The 27205-nt window shown below is 38.0% G+C and overlaps 1 protein-coding gene across 1 annotated transcript in view; it reads left to right on the forward strand.

Moving 5' to 3' along the window:
• The first annotated feature begins 3252 nt into the window (after positions 1-3252).
• TECPR2 (tectonin beta-propeller repeat containing 2) overlaps positions 3253-27205 on the forward strand; it is a 34334-nt gene continuing 10381 nt past the window's right edge. The window contains 17 exon segments of the mRNA XM_010711933.3: positions 3253-3551; positions 3691-3819; positions 4213-4344; positions 5294-5451; positions 6483-6795; positions 7557-7689; positions 9041-9157; positions 9160-9504; positions 10159-11144; positions 12427-12610; positions 14098-14271; positions 17660-17840; positions 19239-19380; positions 20184-20424; positions 21109-21198; positions 22009-22242; positions 25677-25825. Of these exon segments, the coding sequence (XP_010710235.1) occupies positions 3318-3551; positions 3691-3819; positions 4213-4344; positions 5294-5451; positions 6483-6795; positions 7557-7689; positions 9041-9157; positions 9160-9504; positions 10159-11144; positions 12427-12610; positions 14098-14271; positions 17660-17840; positions 19239-19380; positions 20184-20424; positions 21109-21198; positions 22009-22242; positions 25677-25825 (3942 nt within the window). The 5' untranslated portion in view covers positions 3253-3317.

Below are 27205 nucleotides of genomic sequence, written 5' to 3' on the forward strand. Positions count from 1 at the left end.
GGGGATCCGGGCCGCGGCGGGCGCTTTCTCCGCAGCTTTGCTGAGGTGACGGGAGCTCGGGGCGCGGCGCGGCGAGGGGTCGGAGGAGAAAGTTCGCACCGAGAGCGTCCTGGGCTCCCGTGTGTGCGGGCAGCAGCGTGGATCGGCCTTTTCGCAGCTCCTGTCACCCTGCGTTGTTTCTTGTTTGTGTGGTTTTTTTTTCTCCCCTCTGCTTTCGGAAGAAACGCCAGAAATGCAGCATTTCGTGGGTAGCTCAGAGCCGTTGTGTGTGTAGCTACCTGAAAACACGAGTTCTGGAATAAAAAGCGTTTGTAGCTAGCAGGATGTGTCCGAAGTCAGAATTTGTACCTCTCCAAAGGGCCTGAACGTAAGGATTTATTTCTATCGAAGAGCTGAACAGCAGAGCTGTACACAGAGGATGCCTGGTTCGGAGAAAAGCAGTGACGGCTTTGGCCTCTCGTGCTGAGTCTGTGACACACAGCCAACTGAGCGTCTGTCTGAGCGCAGGATTATCCCCCACTTTGGCCGTCCCTGTGAGGCAACGCTGAGCCTTCTGCATGGAAAGGCAGCAACAGCTCTGCTTTTCAAAATGCTTCACTTAACACGATACCTAAGTGCTGTCTACGAGTTGCAAAGGGAGGATTCTGATCTGGTTTTCCATGGGCAGCATCAGGTGTTGCCTGCGCTCTGCATCCGCTGCTTAGGGCTTGTTCCAAGTGGGTGCTGACGCGGTGCTGCTGAGCCAACAGCTGTCTGCAGAGACAGCCCTCGGCTCGCCTTTGGTTAACAAAGATAAAATAGAATCCTGATAATAAATAGGGAACTATATATGATGTGTAGGTGTAATTAGAGATTGAAGACCGTAGAGGAGAATGATTGCATTTACACAAGTGTCTGAGTGCGTAGGGCTGTGCTGCAATTCCCTGCTCCCTTTTACATTTGCTTGGCTTAGATAAAATTGCTTAATTAGCAGTATTTTTAGTAAAGTGGTGATTGGAGCTTCCAGTTATATTTTTACACAAACAGTGCAAGTACTCAAAATTAAACTAATTTCTTTGTTGACAAGAAATTGCAGCTTATTAATACAATTTCAATTCTATGGGATGAATAAGTTATGAAAAGAAAAATAAGCATTACTGTTTACAACTTCCTCATTAGAGGAAAGGGTGATAATGTTGTACAGTAATCTTAGGAGGAATGAGACTCCTAACCTGACTGCATTTTTGAAGATTAATTCAGTATACGACAAAAAATAATTCCTTACAGTGCTTTGGAATGGGGAGAAGGTACTATTATCAAATACTTCCCCATATATATATATTTCTTTTTTTTTCAATTCATTGTAAACATAGGAAAAAATGCAGATAGGGTTGCTGTAGAAGGAAGGAGAGTGCACTTTTTCTGAGTTATAGAAGTTTCTGTAGTTTGTAATAGGTTATTTTTTCAGCAGCTGCATTTGAGCTGTAAGGGTAATGGATGGAAAATGAGAGGGAGTGAATTTTGAGGACTGTGAGGTCCTTTGGCAGCTGGGAAATGTGCAATGGTTCCAGGTGCGGGAGCGTCTTAGCATGGTGAGAGACTGATGTCACCTCTTCAGCTGACAAAGAGGAATTAAAGAAATAAACGTGAAGTTCATGAAGCAGTAACTGGGGAGTTTATGGCAGAAGTTTACATTAGAGGAAGTTTTGTATGTATGGGACTCAGGGCAGAGTCTATGTTTCAGTTAAAGAAAAAGGAAAGTCAACCAGGAGGCATTAAAATTGCATAACCAGCAAAGCAGCATGGTTAGGGAAGCAAGCAGGAGAGTTCAGCAGTAGATTTTTTGATGTTTAGTTGTCTGTATGGATAGAAGGTAGAAAATATTAGGAGAAAGGAGTACTAAAATACAGATAGGAAACAGATGTGTGAAAATATAAGAGTGGTGATGTGCTTAGGTTGTTTGTAACTTAGTCACAACTCCATAAAGAACTCTTGCCTGAGAAGCAGTTCGGACACATTGGTCTGCTAATCCCCGTGATATGTTATGAAATAGGTGTCATGACTGTTGTAAACAGTGCCAGAGTGGAATTATTTTCTATCAAGCAGTAAGATTTACCGCAATTAAGAACATCTGATAATTGCTGTTAGCTTTTTCAGTGGCCAGTTTATTTTTTGTAACTGAGAACATAGGAGTCCAGGAACAACTCTTTATTCCTGCTGTCTTGTCTAACATGGGCTTGAATGGGCAATGCATCATAAGTAATCCCCTGGATTTGGTGGAGTTGCGTGTTGACAGCAAGTGTTGCAGGGCACAAAGCCAGCACGGCGAATCCTCTTGCACAGTAAGTGACAGAGCTTGGAAATTGAGACATCAGAGCTTTTCACAGTAATGGAGATATTAAACGAGTGCAGCAGTGTTATTTCTAATTTAGTTGAGATACGCTGTAAGCAATGTGTGAAGCTATGAAAATACCATTTTCATCCTTAGAGAAATACTAACTTGGCAAAATAGGACATACCACGCAGACTGTACGAGGAATCTTTTTCAGAACAATTTTCAGCATTTGTGTGTTTTGCTGTACTTCTGTTTCTTTTTTCCTTAAGGAAGTTACAACTGCTGAAGCTAAAGAAAATCTTCAACATTACTTGCTTAAGTAACTGTAGAAAGCTCTCTTCACTCCGGATATCCACAATTCTCCTCTTGGAAAGCTGCATTTGTTTTTGGGGAACTCTAAACCACTCTGTTAATTGGGTTTGCTTGTAGCAAATGATTTCTGTTCTTGAGGCTGGGGACATGGAGAATGGGGAGCTGAACATAAATACTAGATTGACACTTTGATCTCACTATGCCTACTTAAACAGTGAACATCCCGTGCTCTCAGTGCTGGCAAGGTTGAGGGGAGAATCTTCAGATAGATGAAGAAATAGTCCATGTGGATTGTTCCGTGTCAGGCACAGCCTGTACAGATCTTTCACTAGCCAACTGAGTTCAAATTACTCAATCTTCTCAACTTTGATAAGCTTGTAGCTGCAAGGAAAAAAGCTTATCCCAGAATTAGCAGTTACCATGCATCCTTAGATTACTGAACTGAAAAAAACAAGCTTATTCTGAAGAACGAGATTATTCTAAGAACAGCTTACGTCCCCTAGAAGAGTTAAGCTTTTGGTTTTTTATACCAAAAAAATCTGACAATTTCTGCATGCCTACTTGTTAGGCGGTGACTTTCTGTTAACTACTTATTATCTCCAAGGAAGTTAATGGATTATCTTTTGGTTTTGTCTTTCAGATTTCCTTATGCCATGAAGTAGATGTGTTTATTTCAGCCTTAAAATTACTGATGCCAGTGCTTGCTATGGCATCTGTGACTTCACCGGTTCTGTTTAAGGAGTTTTGTCCCTTATATTATCTGCTCAATGCCATTCCAACAAAGATCCAAAAAGGCTTTCGCTCTATTGTGGTGTACCTCACAGCACTTGATACCAATGGCGACTACATTGCAGTGGGAAGCAGCATTGGAATGCTTTATCTCTACTGTAGACATTTAAACCAGATGAAGAAATATAATTTTGAGGTAAATACGAACTTTTAACTGTGTTCCTTCTAATGAAGTTTTTATCCGTGCTAAGGTGCTCAGAATTGAGTGGCTATTCAAAACTGGTTCTTTGACTCTCAGTCACTCTTCAAGTTTTATGTATGGTTTCTTCCAACAGGGGAAGTGTGAATCTATAACTTTTGTGAAGCTGCTGAGCTGTTTTGATGATCTAGTTGCTGTTGGTACAGCCTCGGGTCGAGTTGCAGTTTTTCAGCTTGTGTCTTCATTGCCTGGAAGAAACAAACAGGTAAATCTTTGCTTTTGGCTAAACTGTGAGATTTATTATGGTGGATCCTAGTAGAGTATTATGGGGATTCTTTGTAATAGTGAAAAACAGAGAATTTTGCCTGATAAAGTGTGAATGTTTTATGCTTTATATGTTAAGCTTAGAAAAGCAGTGATCTTAAAACATTTTTTTCATTACAAAAGGAATTTAATCAAAAATTCTTCTGCTGAACTCATTTGTAATAGCTGACTGAGCTATTCAGTGGTGAGTTGTTTGTTATTTGTTTGTTCTAACAGAAATTAGAATGACTTGCATTTTTGGATTGAACCTCTGATTTATCTGTCCAAGTCACCAAGTAGGCGTTGTGTCTGTGTTTGCCCTTCATTCTTGTCTTTCTTTGGTATTGTTTCACAGCTTCGGCGATTTGATGTTGCTGGTATCCACAAAAGTAGCATTACAGCTTTAGCCTGGAGTCCCAATGGAATGAAATTATTTTCCGGAGATGACAGAGGGAAGATTGTCTACTCTGCCCTCGATCTAGACCATGTAAAAGACCTTTATTCTAATTTACAGCTTTCTGAGGGAAGGAAAAAAGCTTCTGTGTTGAAATACGTAGCAGTTAGTGAATTGCTTAATATCATGTAGTTAGTTGGATTGTTTTATTGGTGTGTGAACTCACGGGTAGATGTGCGTGCACCCGTGAAGTTGACCACTGGGAATCCTTTGCAACAGCTTTAAGAAATATAAAATGGGAAGGATCAGTATTTTTAGGATTTATTTCTGAAATAACTGTACACTTCTTCAGATTTCAGCAAATAATTTTTCCTTGCTTACTTGGAAAGAGTACAACCAAACGATGCAGCTTGCTGGTTCACTGGGTTGTTGGAGTACTTTTTTCTTTTTTCCAGCATCTCAGTCTAGAGCGTAGAATGAAAATAGGGTTGGGTTCTACTGGGTGGCTCTACTGTGTTACCAATGAGTGGGATTTTTCTAATCATTTGTGAATTAATATGGATCTGGGACGTCAACATAACAAGCACTAACTTGTTTACACTTTTCTTCACATACATGAAAATAGCAGCCGTCCTGATTGATCTGTGACTCTTGGGTGGGTTAGGTCTGCCAATGACTAGTATGACAGAAAGTTTTAATGTCACCAAATGTAACAGTATTCATAGCTTTCTGTAGCCTGGCAATGGAGGAGAAGGAAGAAAATACATATTTAAGGGTTTTTGTTGAGTTCAAATGAAATAAGCTAAATTCCCAGGGAAATTGAATTTCATTGTGCATACCAGCAGTCTCATGCTATCTAACAGCTCTCTTGTCTGCATAAAGTAGCTTTGTGTTCAATAAGTGAACATGATGGAACAGCAGGCCAAAAGTTGTTTTTTGCTTGTTTTAACATTTTTGAGCACGTTCTTTTCCTTAAAGTGTTCGTTATTATCATATGTTTTTAGAAAGTTTGACTGTTACTAATTTCATGTATCTTTAAAAGGGTGTTTGCAACTCCAGCCTTGTGCTGGAAGAGCCATCTTCGATTGTCCAGTTGGATTACAACCAGAAAGTGCTGCTTGTCTCTACTTTACAACGAACCATACTTTTTTACACAGAAGAGAGATCTGTCAAGCAAGTTGGAACACAGCCCAGAAAAAAGTAACCCTCATAAAATCTTGATGCAGGCACATTAGTTAATTCTAGCTTTTCAGGATGGATTATAGAAAGGGTGACCTAAGCAGTGAAATTAATAGAACAGAACAGTCCTCTTACAAAAAATGCAGTTAGAATAGCCATGTATGCTCAAACATGAAATGACAATTCTGCTTACTTAGAAAGTTGGTTGCAAATGTATTACAGTCTTTTTGTTTGCGGTGCAAAAATTATTTAAGGTGTTTTCTTGTTTAAATGGAAAGTGTTAAACTTTGCAGTCCCTCACTCTTCACTGTGGCTTGGGGTGAGCGACCATTGTAAACAGCGGTCTGTCTCATGGATGATGTATTACCTAATGCAGTCAGTGACTTAATTTTTGTTTTTTTTTTTAACACCCAAAAGTGAATTAAAAAGGAATGTGTATAGGAGCCACTTAAGGCTAGGAACTTCTAATATGGCTTCCTGGCATCTTTTATTGTGTTATCATTCTGAAGAGGGTACTCAGTATTGGATCAGCATGACTGACTGCATCTGGAAGTATTGGAAAGTGACTCCTTAGAGGAGGTTTATAACGTATGTTTCATAAAGATAATAATATGAACACCAAGGACCCCCTTACTTTTTTACTTCTTCAGTGATAGTGTTTTTATGTGCAAAGGACAAAGATTTTAACAGCTGAGATCTGTTCCTTGCAAATAGAGGTTGTCAGTTTCTTAGTGTTCTGTAGTGGAGTTTTGCTTGTTTTCATCAATACTGAGAGAAGGATGGCTGCATAGTAGGATCTTTCCTACTTTTCATTTAACTTGTCTAACAGACTTGATGTCTGACACCTGAAACTGAGGGAAAACCCATGTTATTTGGTAGTACAGTTCTTGTCTTATGTGTATTTCAGACATTTGATGAAATACTTCAATTGAACAACATTTTAAATGTTGATAACCTACAGTTGCAAATTGATGAGTAAATTTATTAGTCTTAACGTTTGTTTCCGTGTTGTGTGTATAGCTTTTAAAATACATTCTTGTTTTGTATTTTAGCAGTGGCAAATTTGGAGCATGTTTTATACCTGGCCTCTGTAAGCAGACTGATCTGACGCTGTTTGCTGCCAGACCTGGGCTTCGCCTCTGGAAATCTGATGTTCATGGAACTGTTCAGGCCACGTTCATCTTGAAAGATTTATTTGCTAGAGGAATACAAACTTTTGAATTGTATCCTCGTTTGGAACCACCCGACAGAGGAAGTTACAGCTCCCCAGAGAAACACCTTGGGCTTGTTTCATGCTTTTTTCGAGAAGGATGGGTGCTGACCTGGAATGAGTACAGCATCTATTTATTAGACACCGTGAACCAGGTAGATGAATTTTATGGTTGCATATTCTGTTTCTTGCTTTTGTTTGTGCTTTGTCTTGAGACTCTTTGGGCTGTGTCCCTATGCTCCTACAATTTAGACTCATGCCGAAACCTAAAAAGGTTTTCTCTCTCTTCAGGTTGTTGTTACAAGGATATACTGACAATATTTATATACTAAATGTAACAAAAATATACTTAAAGCTTTCAGTCCAGATATTAACTTTGTAATCAATTTAAATACTTAGAAAAGGGTATATAAATATAAAATGTAGTAGTTCACGCAAAAAGAAACTTTATGCCTAGAAGGTATGCCTGAAACTATTTATTTCCTTTCTACAACTGTTGGTGTCAGCCAAAAAACTAGCATTGGATTTTATTTCTTATAGAAAAAGCTGCTGGCTATTTTGTCTTTTAAAAGTGCGTATGAAAATGAATGCAAGCTAGTATCTTTTTGTATAAATGATATCAAACACGAATAGTTTGGGGTTTCTTTGCCACCAAATTATGTATTATTGAAGTAATTGATTGGTTGAGACAGAAGTGATTAGACTCGTGGCATTAGAATGGAAATGAGTACAAAAATTGAGCTACGCCAGAGTTGCAACGTGCTTTCTTGTTTCTTTTTTTATTTTCTTTTTGTTAACATCCTCTAACTGTCTGTGTTGGTTAAATTTCAGTGAACAATTTGTTAAGAGCCTAATCTTGTCCAAGCAATGGATTAATCTGTAGCCAATTATTTCTGTATTTGGTGACTCCTTACAGGCTTTGATTGGTGGATTGGAAGGATATGGTGATATTGTGTCTGTGTCCTGCACCAGCAATGAGATTTTTCTCTTGAAGGGAGATAGAGACATCATAAGAATTTCAAGCAGACCTGAAGGACTGTCATCACTAGGTTTGTACAACTTAGCAAACTTGTGTATGTGCCTTGTGGAACATGATGTCTGTCATGCCTTTGTAGTTGGTTTTATGTTGTTATGTATTTGCATACTGGGGAAAAAAAACCAACCCAACCTACTACTTTCTCTGGAATTGTCTTTTTTTTTTTTTTTTTTCCAGAAGACTGTATTTAGAGCTCTGATTTATCTGCTCATCTGTCTCTATTGTCTGCAAGAGTGAAGGCATTAAGAAATTAATTACATTTTTTTGAGAGTTGATCAGTGTTTTTCTTACCAAGCATCTTTATTCTAAACAGTATTGCTTGAGCAATCTGCTTTCGCGATCTTGATGATCTACCTACTGCTTAATCTCAATTGTTTGGGTTGGCGATAATTGAGTGGGATGATTTTGTTCCACCTGTCATCACTTGTGTTCCAGAGGAAATCTCAGCCTTCCCAGCAATGACTAAAAAAAAGCTGGCAAAGCACCCGAAGAATATTCTTGAAATCTCCAAAAATAATTTGAAGGCTTTCTTTTCTTATTTGGTGACATCTGAGCTCAGCATCTGTGTTCCTAGAACAGTAAAAGGGATTAGTAATATTTCCTTAATGATGATACTTGCTGATTTCTCCTCATTTAAAAAAAAAAAAATGTAAACACCATTATCCAGCACGTTAAACTCACAGAAGGATTATTTATATATTTAAAAATCTCTTGTCTTGGCTTTCTATTAGCAAAATGCTAGCAAACATGCTGTGAAGATCTGTTGGATGTTAGAGATGCTAGAGCACTTAGTTTGATCCTCATGCTTAGTGATAGCTTTGGTCATTTAAATGGTTCAACACTCACAAACTTCTAGGTACTGTTCCCTATTTTATTCTTAACTTCCAAGCATAGTTGGGAAGAGTCTTCTTGAAATGTATTTTCTTCTCATTACCACAGTGATTTGATCTGGTCAATTTTCCTTGATCTTGGTGGATATTTTTTGATGTTGTTTGTTTGTTTGTTATTATTGTTTAAATTTATTTTGCTCAAGATACTGAATGTTTGAAGAAGTTGAAAACAGATGATGGTACTTCAGTACATAACATGGTTAGGTCTTCCTCTCTAAAGACCTGCTGCCATTCTCTTTGTGTAAACTTAAAAGCAGAATTTTCTAGTAAAGCTTTGATGGATTTGGACTTTGGAGAATTGATTTTAAATAACTTAATATAGATTTACTTGCATGAAATTTACACTGTATATGTATATGTAATTGAAATGTTGTGCACTAAGATAAAATACTTTGGATAAAGCTTCTTTTCTCTGAACACTCTCCAACCAAGTTGACACTCTAGTGTTTATACCTTTATTTTTCTTTTGGTCAGTTTCAGATGGGAGTTCAAAACTGCTGAATCCTTCAACAGATACAAGTCCTCATTTGCTGACGCCGATATCAGTAGTTGCATCTGCATCATCCACTCCTTCAGTGGAAACAGATAAAAAATAGTTACTTCTCCCTCAGTTGTTGGTGATAAAAAAGACTCTTTAGTGAAAGATGATCTGGAAACTCCAGCGCTATTGGAAAAAAGCTTTGATAGAGTGGGAGACTTGAGCAATGAAACAAGAAAAAGGGGCTGCTCTGTAGCAAGTGAATCAAGAAGCAGGAGCAGTTCAGTAAATTCTGTGGACAGTGGCTCTAGTTTTATGATATGTGCAGACCAGTTTTCAGAAGCTCAGAGAGAATGTCAGCTTTCTTCACAACGGTTCAGCACTATCAGCTCTGAAGACTTTGATCAGGAACTCATTGTAAAGCCAATTAAAGTGAAAAAGAAAAAGAAGAAGAAACAAGGTAAGCCTCACAGAACTTTGCCTGCCACTGGTCATTATTAGAATGTGTCACATCTGGTACATCTCACCGAGTGCATTCTTGATGTGCTTTGTTTATCTTGCATTCTCACATAAAATCTAAGATCTGACATATTTGGAATGGTTGTGGTGGGCTTTTTATCTTTTAAGATGAGTGCCTGCTTTGAAATCAATACACTGATGATACCTTTCTTTTCAGATCTGTTTATTTTATTCCTTTTAAGTTTGTTTTGCTTTATGTAAACATGCTTAATATTGTAAGATATAGCTGTTGGTAATATACAGTGGGATTCTACTTCCAGTTTTGTTGGAGTTGTGTAATACCTATTCATCCTAAAGTATTTGACACTATTTCTCAGCCATTCTTTTTTAGTTTATTGAAAGAGTGTAAATAGTTAAATATTCTGAGAGTTTTTTTATGTGGATGTTGTAATTTTGAAATGTTTTGTTATTCAGTCATCTTTGATTTTATGTGTATCATTTAGTGTTCAAGTAGAAAAAATAATCAGTATGCCAAAATGTAGATTTAATTCTATTCTTAGCACCAATAAAAATATTAATTAAATCTTAATTAAACTAATATGACTAATGTCCTCCTCCCCTCTCCCTTTTATTTTTTTATTTTTTGTGAGAACAGAAAGTGGAACCAAGAGGAACCACGTCTCTCTGGAAGGTACACCGAATTATGAGCGTCAGCATTCCGGTGACAGCCCGCATTCAGTGAATGCAGATTCATTCTCTATGACATCCAGCCTCATGAGTGGAAGCATTGATCATTTGAGCACCGGGTCTCCAGATCAGGAAAGCATGTTCAGTGTGGAGTCCAATACAGTCCTGCAGGAAGATAACGGTTCAGAAACATTTAGTGTCCTACAGTCTCCCGAGTCTGCAACTGTACTAATTAACGAAGAGAATGGAGATACAGTTGACTTACAGAAACTTCCCAACAGTGACAGTGGCATGGGTACATCGACAATTATAGATGCTTTGACATCTGTCTCTCCTCCTATCCTCACGGAAGACTTAACAAGCACTGTTGTTACTGAAAATAACCATTGTGTGTTTTCTGCAAGCAGCGAATGCTGTCTTGGAAAGCTAGGCCAAGAAGAACAGGATTTTAGTACATTGTGTAAATTAAATGAAAATCTAGATAAAATGAAGCTGCAGGATGGTGAAAAATGTTTTAAACAGCCGGACCAAATGCTTTTGGAATGTAGCAGTGTACTTGGTGTTCAGACATCACTGATGCTGAATGAAAGTGATGAAACTGGTAGGGAAGACCGACAGCAGCATTCTCTAACGGACAGTGCTCTGTCAGTTCCTTCTGTTCACCACTTTGACATCTCTAAAGGTGTTGATTCAGAGCACAGTTCCATTTCTGGATGGAATTTTGAAAGTGTAATCAAAGCTAAATCTAGTACTAGCACTGCTGAATGGGTAACAAACACTCGTGAAAGTAAGGCAGAGGAGGAATCTGCCTCAAGTGATGAAGAGGATATTTATGGACATGGATTACCATATTCATCCTCAGAGACTAGTGTGCCTGAAGTCGGTGCTGAGCCTGGTTCCCAGGATATGGCCAGGATAAGCCTAGATGAAATGGTGCTGTTAAAATCTGATCAGGTATATGTTTTCAATTTAGTTAAAAATATTCTAAATCTCAACATTTTGAAGGAAAAAAAGAAAAAAAGGAGCACACTTGCATGTGATGACTATTCTTTACATCTCTAGGTAGGCAGTTTTCTTTTTGCTTAGTTCAACAAGTAAAACATAAAACCAAAGAAACATAAAACCAAAGCAACAATATGAGTCGTGACTCTTATGAAATGTGATGTATCAGACTTCAGAATGGTGGATGAGACCTTAGAAGCTGGAAAAGCTGTACTGTCTTCATAAACATTATTATGATTTCCAGTTGGACAAAAAGCTGTGTCATAAGCACATCCATGAAAGAGTGAGAAGTATTCATGCTTAAAGGTTGCTCTTTGTTAGTTCTCCAGTAGTCCGAGTCCTGCAAGATAGTGCTCCAAACTTCATTAACTTTGCTAGGAATTTAATACTGGTTATCTTTCATGGATGGCATCAGGTTAAGGTTCATTTTGCCTGCAAATACTCAAAATGGGGATTAATCTTTCTTTGTATCATAGACAGCAGTTAGTGCTATTTTAAATGCTGGTGTGTTTTCTTCTCCTGTTACCCCTCTTTTCTTAGTTGTTATTTTATGACTTAAACATAGCCAGAAGTAGGAATATTCTTATAAATTATAGAAATACTAAGATTAACTGTAAAATCTGTAAAACTGTAAAAAAACAAACAAACAAACAAAAAAAAACCACAAGGAGTTTTAGCAGAGGTCTTAATTGTTGCATGTGTTGAGATCGACCAAATACTTGTTGAGAAATGTTGAGTTTTAAGTTGATAGCATCCTATTTAGTCATAGCTACAGCCCAAAGTATAGAAGCCTTTTTAAATTAATTTTGGGCTGTCATATTCTGAAATGTAAGCATCTACACAGCATTTCTAAACAATATTGATCACATATGCGGATGACAGCATCAGCCTGGTCTGGTGGTTGGCAGTCCTGCACATAGCAGGGGGTTGAAACTAGATGATCGTTGTGGTCCTTTTCAGCCCAGGCCATTCTATGATTGTGTGATCCAGTGATCTAGTTTTCTTTTTGCTATAACTTTCGTTGTAGGATTTTTAGTTTGCAGTACATAGTATGTTAGAAAACAGTGACAAATGTAATTTTGTTTTACCCTAGGCATTTATTGATTAAGGTACATAAGAACTTTAAGTTTAGTGTTTCTTAAAATCAAGAACATGGCAGCTGCTCGTGCTTATACAGCCATTTTCTTGTGCAGTTTGAAGACATCTGCCACTGTGCTGACTGTACAGTTCTTAGTTTGCAGAGAGCTGGATGGGATACTCTGGCCCTGGCTATGGCATCCTGAGCCTGGCCATCTCAGAGAAGTATATTTGGTGCCTGGACTACAGAGGCAGCCTGTATTGCAGTGCACTTCCAGCTGCTGGGCTGCGGTGGCAGAAGTTTGAAGATGGAGTCCAGCAGGTGGCGGTTTCCCCTTCAGGTTGGTTGGCTTTTACTTCACTGTAACCTCATAAATACAGAACCTTAATAGAATTGTGCATTCCCTTTGCTTTTTAATTTTTTGGTACTTAACTTATTTGGTTAGATGAGGAAAAACTCAAAGGATGATTGCATCATCAGTACATCTGCATACCAGCTTAATTTAGCTGATGGTCTTTGGTGATGAACTTGCATCGTTTTTAGCTATTCAGATTGCTTCAGGACTGGTATGCAAACAGAAGTTGCCTTGCTATTTTCTAAACTACAGACTTCCTGCTCTGCCATTACTTTTCTTCCTCTGTCATCTCTAAAAGCAAATCAGTCTTTGCTTTGTGTAGAAGATTTGCTGTCTGGTTTAAGAAGAAAGGTTTTTTTCATTGAACTTGTATTTGACTTTTGTTCTATAAGAAAAGAATACAAGAGTGGCTGTATTAGATCAGAGTATAGATTCATCTAGCTCAGTATCATGTCTTTGAAAATGGACAAAGGCAGATGCCTGCAGGAAAGAAATAGGGCTAGCATGTCTGACATTTGCCCTCAGTAGTTCTAGATTGCAGTTGGTGGTAGCCTAACTATTTCTGTGAATTTGTTATCCCCACAGTTCCAGGAACTTACCCAATGTTTTCTTGAGTCCATGTGGATTTCTAGTATTCACAATTTTGAAATTGGATATATTTACATGAACATGTTAACACAAGAGTCAAAATGGAATCAAATCCTGCTTTCAGGAATTATTCAAAGGCAGTTAATATAATATTTTACTCTGGTATGAACCAGCATGGATGCTAATCAGTAGTTAAATTTGGAATTCCATTTGCTTTTCTTTTTCTAATTGGAGAAAGCTCCTAAGATGGATTTGTGTTTTTGAGTTTTGTCTACTTGTGACATGCTGAGAAGTAAACAGGTGATAGCACTGCCCACTGGTGTATGGCATGGTGCAGTCTGCTCAGGTCTTTGTCACCGATCCAACAAAGTTATGATTTGGATTACTAAAACTATTAGTATTTGTGAAAAGTGGGAGGAGTACAATTATCCCCTCTTCATATGCTTTTTTAGAAATCAGGAAGTACAATTTTTGTGAAAGGATTTGTTGCAGACATTATCAGTGTCTCTGTAGAGGTGCCAAGGATGTACTAACCTGGTGGGGAGACAGGCTGTAAGCTTAATCTCTTAATAGTGGGCTCATTTTACCCTGAAGTTTTGGTTGTTAGTTTTCAGTGTATATAAGTAAGAAGTGATTTTAATTTAAATACTTAAAAATCACATGGAATCTATAATGATAAATGCATTTCAGAAATTTCTGGAGAAGTTGGCTACTGGTTCTGTTCTTGCCTTTAAAAAGAAATTGCATGGGTTTATAAATCTTGCATTTTAGTTTAGTAGTTGTTTTTCCTACGTGTTAGTTAAGGTGTAGGTGGGACAAGTCAACATCTCTGTTGTGGTAATTTTTAAGTGATTTTGTGTTCTCTCTATTTATTTCTCATACAGGGGCTCTTCTCTGGAAGATTGAACAGAAGACTAATAAAGCATTTGCTTGTGGAAAAGTGACAATAAAAGGAAAACGACACTGGTACGAGGCTTTACCTCAGGCTGTATTTGTAGCTTTAAGTGATGACACTGCCTGGATTATCAGAACAAATGGAGATCTGTATCTACAAACAGGTACCTTTTGATTTTTGCAGGCTAAAATTTTAGAGCTCAAGTCTATTAAACAATTGCAATTGGTTTTAAACTTTTGTTCGCAGCCAAAACATAGAAAAGCCTTTTCATCTTGAGAAGTCTTTAGAATCAGTTGTGAGATTTTATTTGGGGCTGCTGAGGAAGCCAATTCATTGCCACTTGTTCTTTTTGTTAAGTGGAGTACATGTGATATAGAGGATTTGTGAAAAAGACATGGGAGGGATGCAGATAAATGAAAAAAGGATTGCAGGAAATACTGAAATAATTTTCTTGCCTTGAAAATGGCATGGTACACTAAAACAAGTGATCCTCGAGTGGGTTCTGTTTGCTTGCTTGAAGGATTTTAATAAAGTTTTAAATAGGAATTTGAGATGAAATTAGATAGTGTATGGATGTTGACAGGAAATTCAAGTGTAGGGGAGACAGTGCAAATGAAAGCAGAAGCTATTTGTTTTGAAAATAATAATCTGTTGGAGGTAAAATATACCAGTAGATAATGAAAGGAAGGTAGTGTGAGATGGAAGACCATGAATGGATTCAAAAGTGTTGAGAAATGGTCTGTGGAGGAATGGAAGGGGCTAGGGAGCAGCACTCTAGAGCTGCTTTGTCACTGGCTATGAATGAGGAAGGATCAGAGACAGGGGTAGCAGCTTTGAAGCGACGGCCTTAGATTTATCTGCTTCAGCACAAAGAGGAGAATACATTTGGAAGATTTTCTACAGAGAGCATTCAGGCCAGATACATGCAGCTAAAGGGAAGTCCATTTCTAGGATGAAGTTTGGGCAAAAGGAATTTGAACAGAGAACTGAGTTGGTAGAGAAAAATCACAAATAATGTGCTGAAGGAATTATTGTTCAAGTAAGAGGACAATGAGTAAAGGAAAAACAATAAAATATATTAACACAGGACACTATTTCTAAGTAGCTGTCAAAATTCTTATTTATCTTCCATTTAGCTTTTGTTTTTTAATTTCTCTTGTAGATTTCCTTGCTGTAGTGTAATATAGAAATTCTTTTTGATCAAGAAAATTGAATAGCATTATTTCAAATACATTCTGCTCTTAAATTATTTTCTTTTAGTATGCTTGGTAGTTAGAGAGAAGTCAAGTGGCCTGCCCAAGGTCACATGTATATTGCCAATAAGCACAGCTAACAGTGATAGAGAGTGAACTTGATGCCAGTCATACAGGGCTCTGTGGGGGTTTTAATCAATATTTTGCTTCCCTGTGAGAGATTGGTTTGATTAAATCAGCTTGCATTCTGCTATTCTTGGCTTCTAAATTTATAATTGCCAAAAATAAATTCTCAGTATATGTCTTGTTAATGCGAGGCAACTAGTGATAATAGTTGCTTCTTTAGGATCTTTTCATTCCCCATATTCTAATGGTTGTTTGGAATTTAGCAATTGTCTTCTTGTTGTTCTAAAATATCATACAGTTATGAGTCTATTCCTACTTCGTAGAATTGTAGAATGGTTTCAGTTGGAAGAGACCTTTAAGATCATCTAGTTCCAGGCCCACCTGCTATTTGCAGGGACACCTCCTTCTAGACCACATTGCTCAGCACCCCATCTAGCCTGGCCTTAAAGGCCTCTAGGAGAGGGCATTCACAGGCTCACTGGACAACTGGTTCTGGTGTATCACCACTCTCACAGTAAAGAATTTCTTCCTGGTATCTAGTTTAAATCTACCTTTTTCCAGATTAAAGCCATTTCCTCTTGTCCTGTCACTACATGTTCTTATAAAAAGTCTCTCCCCAGCTTTCCTTTAGACCCCCTTCAGGTACTGGAAGGCCACTATAAGGTCCCCCTGAAACCTTCTCTTGACTAGGCCAAAGAGCCCCAGCTCTCTCAGCCTGTCCCTGTAAGAGGAGGTGCTCCAACCTTCTGATCATCTTTGTAGCCCTACTATGGACCTTTTCCAACAGCTCCATGTCCTTCTTTTGCTGGGGACCCCAGACCAGGACGCAGTACTCCAGATGAGGCCTCACAAAGGTAGAGTAGAGAGGGACAATCACCTCCCTGTCCCTGCTGGCCACCTCTCTTCTGATGGAGTCCAGGATACCATTTGCTTTCTGAGCTGTGAGCGCACATTACTAGCTCATGTTGAGTCTTTCATCAACCAACAATCCCAAATCCTCCTCAGGGTTGCTCTCAAGCAGTTCTCTTCCCAGCCTGCATTTGTGCTTGGGATTGCCACAGTTGCAGGACCTTGTGCTTGGCTTTGTTGAACTTCACGAGGTTGGCATGGGCCCACCTCTCAAGCCTGTCCAGGTCCCTGTGGATGGTGTCCATGTTGCCTACAAAGATGTTAAATAACACTGGTTCCAGCACTGATCCCTGAGGAATGTCACTCGTCAGCAGTCTCTACTTAGACATTGAGCCATTGACCAAACTCTCTGAGCATGACCATCCAGCCAATTCCTCATCCAGTGAGTAGTCCATCCATCAAATCCATTTTTTCCCAATTTGGTGAGCAGGATGTTATGCAGGACAGCATCAAATGCTTTTTATAAGTCCATGTAGGTTATATCAGTTGCTCTTTATCCACTGATGCTGTAACTCTATCATAAAAGGCCACCAAGTTTGTCAGGCACAATTTGCACTTGGTGAAGCCGTGTTGGTTGCCACCAATCACCTCATCTTTATTTTCCGTGTGCCTTAGTAGGGCCTTTAGGAGGGTCTGTTCCATGAGCTGCTTTTTTAGTTAGAAGCATGAAAAGACTGAGCAAAAGCTTTATCTGTTAGGGTGTTTCATATAGGTGTGTAAATCTGTCTTCAGTGTAAATGTGAAAAAGATGCGCGTTCCTCCAGGTTATGGGTTTAAAGATGTAAACTGCCTGTAATCTACAGAACCTTTCTCCTTTCAGTACTTCTTGCTGTGGTATGCTCTTCTGAAATTGTTCAGCTGCCTCTATGCAGATCAGGTTGTTTCTTCTTGGCATGTTTGGGACAAAAATTCTTGTGGTGGTGTCTTCAGCGCTTCTCTGAAGTCTTAACACATTTTGTAAATGGAAATTCCTGATACTGACACTAGAGGGAGAAAAGGAACAGAAATGATGGTGCAGGACTCGTAGGCTCTGCAAGATGTTGAAGATGTACAGTGTTTGATTTCTTAAACTATAAATCCAGCGATATTAGAGGAAGTGATTAATAGTTGATTAAAAGAGCAGACTATCAAGACAATAGTGATCAAATGAGAAGTGTTAACATCAGAGAGATTTCCCCTACGTTTTTATTTATTATTATTATTATTATTATTATTATTATTATTATTATTATTATTATTATTATTTTTCCTGTTGGTAGCTTTTTCTCTTTCAGTTGCAAAAAGTCCAAGTTTGTAAAGCAATCCTCCTTTTCTGATTTCTAGGCCTGAGTGTGGATCGTCCTTGTGCCAGAGCAGTAAAGGTTGATTGCCCTTATCCACTGTCGCAGGTTACATCCAGAAATAATGTTGTGTGGGCATTGAGTGAGCAGCGGGCCCTGCTCTACCGGGAGGGAGTCCGCAGCTTTTGTCCTGAAGGAGAGCAGTGGAAGAGCGATATTGTCAGGTAATGACACTGCAGCAGGCCAGCTTCATAACCAGAATGAAACAAGTTGTTTTCATGTTAGAACTCCTTGATGTTTGCAAACTTGTTACCTGAACCTTGCTGTGGATAGCATGTGGGTATTATATGTCTGTATATATGCACACGTATCTCCTTTCAGTCTTTGTGTAGATGTATCCAGTGTTTTTCTGTCTGATGAATGGCTTTTATGCAGTGAAAGAAACCACTGTAAACAGAAGTAATAATTCAGTTAAAAGTAACTTTAGGAAAGTGAGAACAATGCTTAAAAGACTCCTAATAATGTGCGATAACATGACTTCTTTGGTTGAATACTTTCTTTAATCTATGCTCTAATGGCTTTAATGTACTTTCTAATGTACTTATTTTTTTCAGACTGAATCTCAGCATTGTCTTGCCCACAGCTTTTCTACTTTTCAGTCACAAATTTTTTATAGATATTCTGGGTAATTGTTATTTCGCTTCCTAGTTGATCCTGTGTTCAGAGTAGGTAGTTTGTGATAAATTTAAAAGCTCCAAGTGTTTACTGTTGGCTTTGAGAATCAGGAATACAGTCTCTTGTAACATCAGCATGAAGCAAGTATAGAAAGAAATTCCAGTTCTTGCAGTCGTATGACTTTATTTCCTCCTGAATGCCCTGTTGTGAAGTTCCAACCTGTTACCTCCCAATCTGGTATTTGACTCTTCTTGAAGAGACTGAGGATATATTCAGTGTTTTGTTATAATCTGAAATTTGCATATCATTTAGTCAGTTTACTTAAAGAAGATGTTTGCTTGGCCTACAACTTACATATGCTTTTTCATAATGTTCTTCTTTTTCATTATAAAATAGCAGAAAGAAATCCGTATTTGTTTTTAAGTTCTCAAGGAAAGTTCTCAGAAAGAAATAGCATTGTTGCCTACTTGATCTTATCAGGTATTTAACATCTGATACTGTTGACCTTCTGAGCTTAAAGATGATTTATTTTGCGGGAAACTTGCAGTCCAACTCAGAACTTATCTCTGCTTTGTAGTTAGGTTCAGTTTTCTGCTAATATTGATCTGTGAATAGGGTGAGGAAGTTGAAGGAGATGTATTCATGGAGCTGCTTTACCAGAAACTTAAGCTGTTTATTTATTAACTACTGAACAATTTATTTTTTATCTTATTGTTATGTTTCAGAGTTTCAATCTTTAATGGTCTTTAAAGGAGTTGTATTTTGTTGAATGGTTTTTACTTGTGATCATTCAAATTTATTAGTTTGAGTAACAATAACTGGAAGTTTGAAATCAAATGTATTTTTGAGCTTTTACAGTTTAAACTGCTGTTAGCAGCTTCCTGAAAATACCACAAGCCTAAATTTGAAGCAGAGGTTTTAACTTTTATTCTGATTTGCATTTCCAGTGAAATGCAAGCTTTGGAACCAGTGTGTATAACCCTTGGAGATCAACAGACATTGTGGGCTTTGGATATCCATGGAAATCTGTGGTTCAGAACTGGTATAGTTTCAAAGAAACCCCAAGGAGATGACAACCATTGGTGGCAAGTAGGCATTTATTTATTTACTTCATTTTTTAATTTTGCTTTCAGTTTAATCTTCTACCCAGGGTTTGTTTTCTCACAAGTTTGTAAGCATAAAATTTAGTGAATTGCACAATAAATAATAGCATTCTTTATTCACTGTACTAAAACTTCAGGATGACTATGGCTGAAATCCCTTTTCATGTTACAGAAAAGAGGAAAACAAGTATTCCATGGTCATCCAGAGCAGCATCATGGTAGCTTTCAAGAATACAAGAAGCGGTCTGCCAAGTTGTATCAGTGCTACATGTAGCTTGATACCTTAGCACAGACTGTTTTTCTTCTTGTGCTCTCAAGCATTTCTTTCCTTTCTAGGAGTACCCAGACCGTTGTCATCCTAATTGACCATGATAAAACTTACGCAATTGATCATTTAGATCTCTTCCTACCAGGTTTCTGCCATGTGACTTAAATTGCTATGCTATGGAGGTTTCTCTCTTCCTTTTGGTGAACTGGAATTTCACCTCTTAATTTGTGGGGTTTAGTTGGAGAGAGATGATTATTCATTCATCTCAAAACGTAGGACTTTCTTAAAATGCAGATTTTAAAGTAGGTTGTTAGGTAGGAGGGGTTTGTGGTTTATTACCAAGACTTGCTTAATCAGAATGTACCATATATTTTTTCTCTTCCAACACTTAGAAGTCTTCTAATCTTGTGATAGATTTCCTCTACAGAAAACAAATAAATGGAGTATTTGGTAATTTAGTGGAATATTCTGTCTTTCACCCCAAAGCTTAGTTAGTGATCAGTAACACTTTTCTTTTCCAGGTAAGCATCACTGATTATGTAGTGTTTGACCAGTGCAGCCTGTTCCAGACAATAATCCAGGCCACACATTCAGTGGCAACAGCAGCTCAGGCACCTGTAGAGAAAGTGGCTGACAAACTTCGAATGGCGTTTTGGTCACAGCAGCTTCAGTGTCAACCCAGCCTCCTTGGAGTTAATGGCAGCGGAGTCTGGATCTCTTCAGGCAAAAATGAATTCCATGTGGCAAAGGGAAACTTAATAGGTTAGTGTGATTTGAGTCTAATGTTCTCAAATTAAAAAAAATAGGAGAAAGTAACTACAGTTCGATCATCACAGGAATAATCCATGGTGAGTCAGGGCAGCTTTAACAAAGCAACTCCACATTTGAAAACGGTTTCTTTAGCAAACGGTCTGAACTTTCCCATCCAAAGGGAAATATTTTTCATGACAAATTCATTGTACACAAATGGACTGTACACAAGTTACTCCTTTTAGTACTTGTGTTTGTCTCTTCTCTTGGGTGAGAAGGCAGTCTTATGCTACTGTTCCTGTTATATGCAGGCATAATGGTTCACAGTTCAGGATCAGTGTGACTACACAGAACAGCAGTGTTATGGTATTACAGCAATAATGAAGGAATGCTTTATTTTTCCAAATATATTTTAGTACATTTTTACTTAGATAAACATTAAGGATAGGCATATACTACTGTCTATTTAAACTCATCATCCATTTGGTCTTCTGTTGAAGATCATCAATTTTTTCCCTTCTCTTTTCCTGAATCCAAATTCTTTGTGAACACACAATAAGCATATGTATGTGTTGAGGCAATTTTCTTTCCAAAAAACAGCTACTGAAGATTGGTGCAGAAAATTGTGTCTAGATAATATTTGAATTGTAACAGAAAATTAACTTGCATACTGATGACACTTTTCTTTCCTTTCAGGCACTTACTGGAATAATATTGTGCCTCGTGGTACTGCTTCAGCCACAAAATGGGTTTTTGTGTTGGCTTCCCCAGCTTCATCTAAAGAAGGTTAGTGAATCAACAGTGTGGGCCTATAAGGCCTAACTTTAATTAGAGTGGAAATGATGGTGTAAGTAATCAAGTATACTGAGTTACTTCAGGTTTTGGTTGCCTTTTTTGTATACAGGGGTTTAAAATGTTTGAAGTAAGATGGGAATGATCTGAAAAACTAGTGGAGTCGTGTCATTCTGACTTTGGTGCAGTGACATCCAATAGAGAATAAGTAATCCTATAGGAACAGGAACTTTCTAGCTTGCTGCAGCATGCATTGTCAGAATTTGTGATGATATGAAATCCTGGAACGTGCTTTGCTGCAATGCGTGTCCTAACCAACTACTTTTCCTGTCAGTACAGCTGTTGCAACAGAGTTTCACGTTTTATTGGTAAAACTGTGACACTGACATGAAGGAATTCTACTGTTGGGTGATGCAGTTGCTAACAATTGCAGCTGAATACACTAACCTTATTGGCAAACATGTATAATATAGAACTGGGAAGGTATGCTGGTTTTTCAAAAGCAGTTATCAAGAAAGCAAGTAAAAAAAGAAGGGAAACCAGTGCACTCTTATGTGTGCCTTCTCCATTTTAGTTTCTTCATGTGAGAAGGTTTTTCAAGTGAGATCATTTGCAACTTACTTGATGTAAGGGGGGAGTATTTCAGTGCCTAAATAAGCACTTAGGATGCTTATTTGTACTTGGAAGTCTTAGATTAAGATCTTTATTTCTGTCTTCAAATGTACAGATCATTTTCAGAGGAAGAATTAACTTTCTCAGAGTAGCTTAGGAATGATTTTAATAACAGAAATCTCCTTACCATAGGAAGCTTTTTGTGGCTGTGCCAAAGCAACAAGGATCTGTTTTGTGTCAGTGATCAGAGTCCTCAGTTTCGTCCTTCTACGGTGCAGCTGCCACCAGAGACTGAAATGGTGCACTATTCTGCCTGCCAGGATGCCATTTGGGGTTTGGATAGTCTTGGGCATATATTTATCAGAACTCTTTCACCCAGCTGTCCAACAGGGATGCACTGGACAAAACTGGATCTCTCTCAACTAGGTATGACATTTTTATTGAGTAGGCTATCTATTAACTCTAAGAAGAGAGTGTTTTCTTTCAGGTACGTCTTTGTTTTATTGACCTGGAATATTACATTTACTGGATTAAACAGTGCTTTACCATAAAGTACTGCTTTGCAGCAGGGGTCTGTAAAACATGATAACCAATCTGTGGATGCTTTCAAACAATGATCTCTGTTTGCAGGACACTTTTTAAGCTTTTGTGCTACTTACAGTTTTTAAGTTTGAGACCATTCAGCCTGACACCATGCAGTGCAGATATACCAACAGCTTTAACTATTTCTCATACTATAAGCAGGGTAACCATAATCACATGGCCCTGGGCAGTTCCCTACCGAAGGCCCTGCATTTTGTGGTAAATGCATTCTTAACACTGACTAAAAAAGCTTCGTTGGGATCTTGGTAAAGAAAAACTGTGCTGTAAGAATTGCATCAGTCATAGGTGATACAGCTGATGACACTCTTATGTTTGAGTTGATAGTGATCTCATGATTCAGCATAACGTTGACAATGTGCTACTGGTTAACTGCCCTTTTATTTGGTTAGGAACAGGAGCAAGGTTGTCTGACTACATTTTGATCATTAAAATATCCTCACAGTTTGGCTCTTTGCATCAGAGTTAGGAGTAGTTCTGGCCAGCTCCACTGGTTGTATTCTAATTGGATTTATTTCTTTGATAATTTGATTGTTAGAATGCTCTCTTCTCTTTATGATAACCTGCATTCCTATTTCAAGAGAATGTAAAAAAAGGAGAGACTCTGTGCCGGAATAAATTTAAGCTGTTTTGTATTTTTTTCCATTTTTAATGGCAGTATTCATGATTGTCCCAATGAGCAATTTTGTCTCTTGTATACTTCACATGAAACTTTTCTAATAACATCTTTTAAAAAGAATTTATCTACAAGTGATAAAACACATTCTCCAGACCTGACAAATGGGTTCCAAGTCACTGATTTTACCATAATTTAAGCAATACTCCATGCCTTTTGTCTCCACTGACCTACAGGGTAGGTTTGTCTGTACCATCCTTCTCATCTTGCTCAGTAGAGATTAAAATTTTCCTCAAGATACCATTGCTTTCCAGCAGTTTAGATAATAGCTGCAAAACTGAAGTAATAGCTCCTTGATGTTGTTTGCAAATCTCAAAACATTGGTAAAGGCAGTCAGTGCTAGCAGACTGTAATACCTGGTGTACTAACTTCAGCAGTTCTGGGGTTCAGCCATCACATTCAGCTGTTCCTGATAGCTTTGTGGCACACTCTGGTGACACTGTGGAAATCTGGGGTCAGGAAATAATTCAGACAAAATAATTCAGACACTTTGCCTAACTTGGTACTGTGGGTTAATTATTAAGTATGAAGAAAATTTCCTGTTTTTTTTCCAGTTAATTGCATCTGGTAGGTCACTGCTGCATAGCCACAGTTGTAATCTCAGACTTGTATTGCACTAATGGGACTGAAGAAATCCAGAGAATTATTGCTACTGTTCAAATGTGTGTTTATTCTCACTCCTGAAATATTAAGACTGTAAATGGAAGAGCAAGCTGCTGTAAAGTGAAGTTCAGAATTCTCTGTGGAAATGATCATGTTGCCATCAGTTACATGTAAATATTAGTATTCTGTTGGTAGTACCTTCCTCTTGCCTATACACTATGTACTGGGAGTACTATCTAGTAAATTATTTTGATTAGGGCTCCTCTATCAAGGTTTCTAAACACAGTAGAATGACCTCTAGTCCTCAATTATAAATAATGTCTCTGAATTACACTACTTTTTCCTAAGCTGTGGTTGAACGTGGTTAGCACGACCTTCTCCTAATCTAAAAGCAGTAAGTGGGAAGAGAGAGAAACCCCAAAACATTTACATAAGGACTGCATTTTTGAATATCAAATTGTACTGTAGACGTAAATAAATCAGCTATGCCGAGTAGGTGATATGTGATTCCATGTCTGAGTGCTGCAATGCTTGTTTGGATCAGAACACTTCAACAGCTGAGACGTCATGTGGCAAAGCCATTACTAGCAGTTGTACTTTGTTCCAAGGAATCATAACGTTTTAAATAAAAGCTGGACTTTGTTGCTGAATGTCAAGCCTTTGCCTGCAGCAGGAAGTTGTGCTGGATGTTCTTACCTGAAGCAGTTGAAGTTTTTCTGTATGGTTTTGTATGATATGCCATTCCCCAGTAGGAAGCTGGAAAATGAAAGGGAATTCTACGGTGAGATAATTCAAATTCCATTGATTCAGAAAGTTAAGTAATTTTGGTTGATGCTGAGATATTTACAATTTCAGTTAACTGAAAGATAGAAGCTGTGCAGTCCTGTTTGTTACCTGTTCCTTGCCCCAGCAAGCCTTCCTGAATATTGCATTCTGCAGGAATAAGTGCTTTAAACTCCTCCTTATGGGATAAAATCGTACCCTCTCCTTGAGTGATGTAGTTTACAGGGATTTATTCCCAGATTCACATCACAAAATAGAAAACTGTTACCAAGAATGGGATATCCCAAGAGGTGCTGGCATGTTCAATCAACCAGCAAGGCCTATTTTTAGTCTTTAGTTTGGAATGTGACCAGAGCATTCCTTCTGTGGTATATCTGCACTGGTTGAGTCTCTCTTTCTGTAGAACATGTTTTCCATTGCTTGGCATTGTGTTGTCCCAGTGCTAGAAGGCAAAAAAAAATAAATAAAATAAAATAAAATGTTACATATATTACATCACATGGCTATTCTGAAATGAATGTGAAGGAGTTCCAACTGGCCGTTAGCTAGCAGTTCTGTCTTTACCAACTTTTAGTAACAAGACTGATGGGTGTGATTTAGTTATGCAAAAAAAAAAAATAAAAATCCAAAACTTAGATATTTGGGAACTTTGTCTTCATTGTGCTGACTTGCATAGAGTTAAAATACTGCTGTACTTCTGACATAGAAGTAATAAATAATAGATATGTACATGGAATATAAACCCACTTGAAAACCAACTCCTTTATTTCCAGATGTGACACTGGTATCTTAACACAGAGATGTACAATCCATGTGCTCTTGTATTTTTGAAGTACTGGTAGCATTAGGATTGTTCATTGTTGAATGTATGACTAAACACTGAAAAATACATAGGCATGGCCAGATACAGAGAGAAGTTCACATTAGGTCATGTGAAAGTTTGTCTAGACACTGATAACATTTGTTACAGAACTTTTCCTCTGCTTGAATTTGGTTATTTTAATAGCATATTCATAGTGTGCTTTAGAAGTGGCAGTGTCCTGTGACTTTAGATATTTATTTTTAAATTTAAGAGAAAAATTCCTCCCGTGAACTACCTCTTGGTTTTAATCATTACATGCAGTTGTAATGAAAGTGCACATTATTAACTGAATGTGAAATTAAAATGCCAGGTTGCTAACAGCCTTTTTATTGTTAGGAGCTGTGAAGCTGATCAGCTTGGCCTGTGGAAATCAGCATGTATGGGCGTGTGACACCAGTGGTGGTGTTTATTTCCGTGTAGGAACCCAACCTCTTAACCCAAGTTTGATGCTTCCTGCATGGATAATGATTGAGCCACCTATACAGGTAAAATGTTGATTTTAATTCTTCATAACACAATGCTTTAGCTCTATGCCTTTGAAAAAGGAATAAGTTAACACTTAAGGAAAACAATAGGGCCAGATTTTAATTGTATGTCTTAAACCTTTGCTCCACGTGTTCAGTTTCAACATTTACTTATCTTCACCAAAAAAACCAACCCCACAATCAAAAAGTCAGTACAGTGTACTCTGAATGTACTGCCTTATTACAAATGCATCTAATCCTTACAAATAACTTTTTTCCAAAAGTGGAATTTTTTTTTCTTAGCCAAAAATTTCTCTGATAGTAATGCAGCAGCTTTATAGGCATGTAGTAAAATGCAACCTTGAAGTGTATATTGAATACCTTCTTGTTTGCTAGCCAAGAGGCTGAACTAGAAAGCAGCACTAAGCAGAGGGTTTGGGAAGGCTTTGCTCATGGCGTAGTGCCTCCTGCCTCTTCCTTTATTCTCACCCTTGTGAGTCTGGGATGCTTGCCAGGGTGCAGTGCCTGGATCTAGGGACTCTTCTTATCACCCAGTGGTTAGAACTGTTCAGTACAACTGCAGTTTTTTTCCTCCCTTGTTCCCAGAACATGCAAATAAGGTATCCTTTCTACCCGCCAGCTGAGAGGATCAGGGTGGAAAGAAGCCTTCTAAAGTATCCTAGGACCCTTGCTTTCTGAATACGTTTCTCCAGTGTCTGTTTTCTTATTTGATCTCTTCTTAAACCTCAGTGCTGCTCAAATGCTTAGCAAGTCAAGCTGTGAAATGAGTGTAATTCTGTATCATGGTTTGGGACTGCTGTAAGAGAGTTGACCTCTGAGTACCAATTTCATTCTTTGCTCTTTGGCACAAAATCAGTTGAGCTGTCTGCTGATCTAGTAGCACTGGATGTGTTTGCACATTCGATTTACATTGTGTTATAGAATTTCTTCTGAAGATTTTGAAATTTGTGGTACTTTTAAAAGATCTAAAAAGATTTTAAAAGATACTAAGACATAGAAGTAAATCTCTGGCAGTGTATTTGCAATAGTTTTTTTTTGTTGTTGGTTTTTTTAACATCATTCTCTTTGGCTGCTAGGAGATAAGCAGAAGTAAGTTACTTCTGTCAATCTTGGGGTACAGCAGCAAAGAAGGCCCAGGAAATGAAACTGCAGCTTTGCATCTCATCAGTTAGCACAGCACTGGTTAGGCTAGTTCTTCTGTGTTGGGAATGTGTCAATCAAGCCTAGAGAATTATATCTTGTTTTGCAGAATAACAGAACAGGATGATAAGTATTAAATTACTTGAGTGATACAACAAGGGATAGATTTAACTGCTGAAGAATGGATGTTTGTTATTTGCTTGTTAAGAGGGTGCAGGGCAGCAGAAAAAGGAGGCTAAG

The sequence above is a fragment of the Meleagris gallopavo genome, chromosome 5 (assembly GCF_000146605.3).
Source record: "Meleagris gallopavo isolate NT-WF06-2002-E0010 breed Aviagen turkey brand Nicholas breeding stock chromosome 5, Turkey_5.1, whole genome shotgun sequence".
NCBI classification, from domain to species: domain Eukaryota; kingdom Metazoa; phylum Chordata; class Aves; order Galliformes; family Phasianidae; genus Meleagris; species Meleagris gallopavo.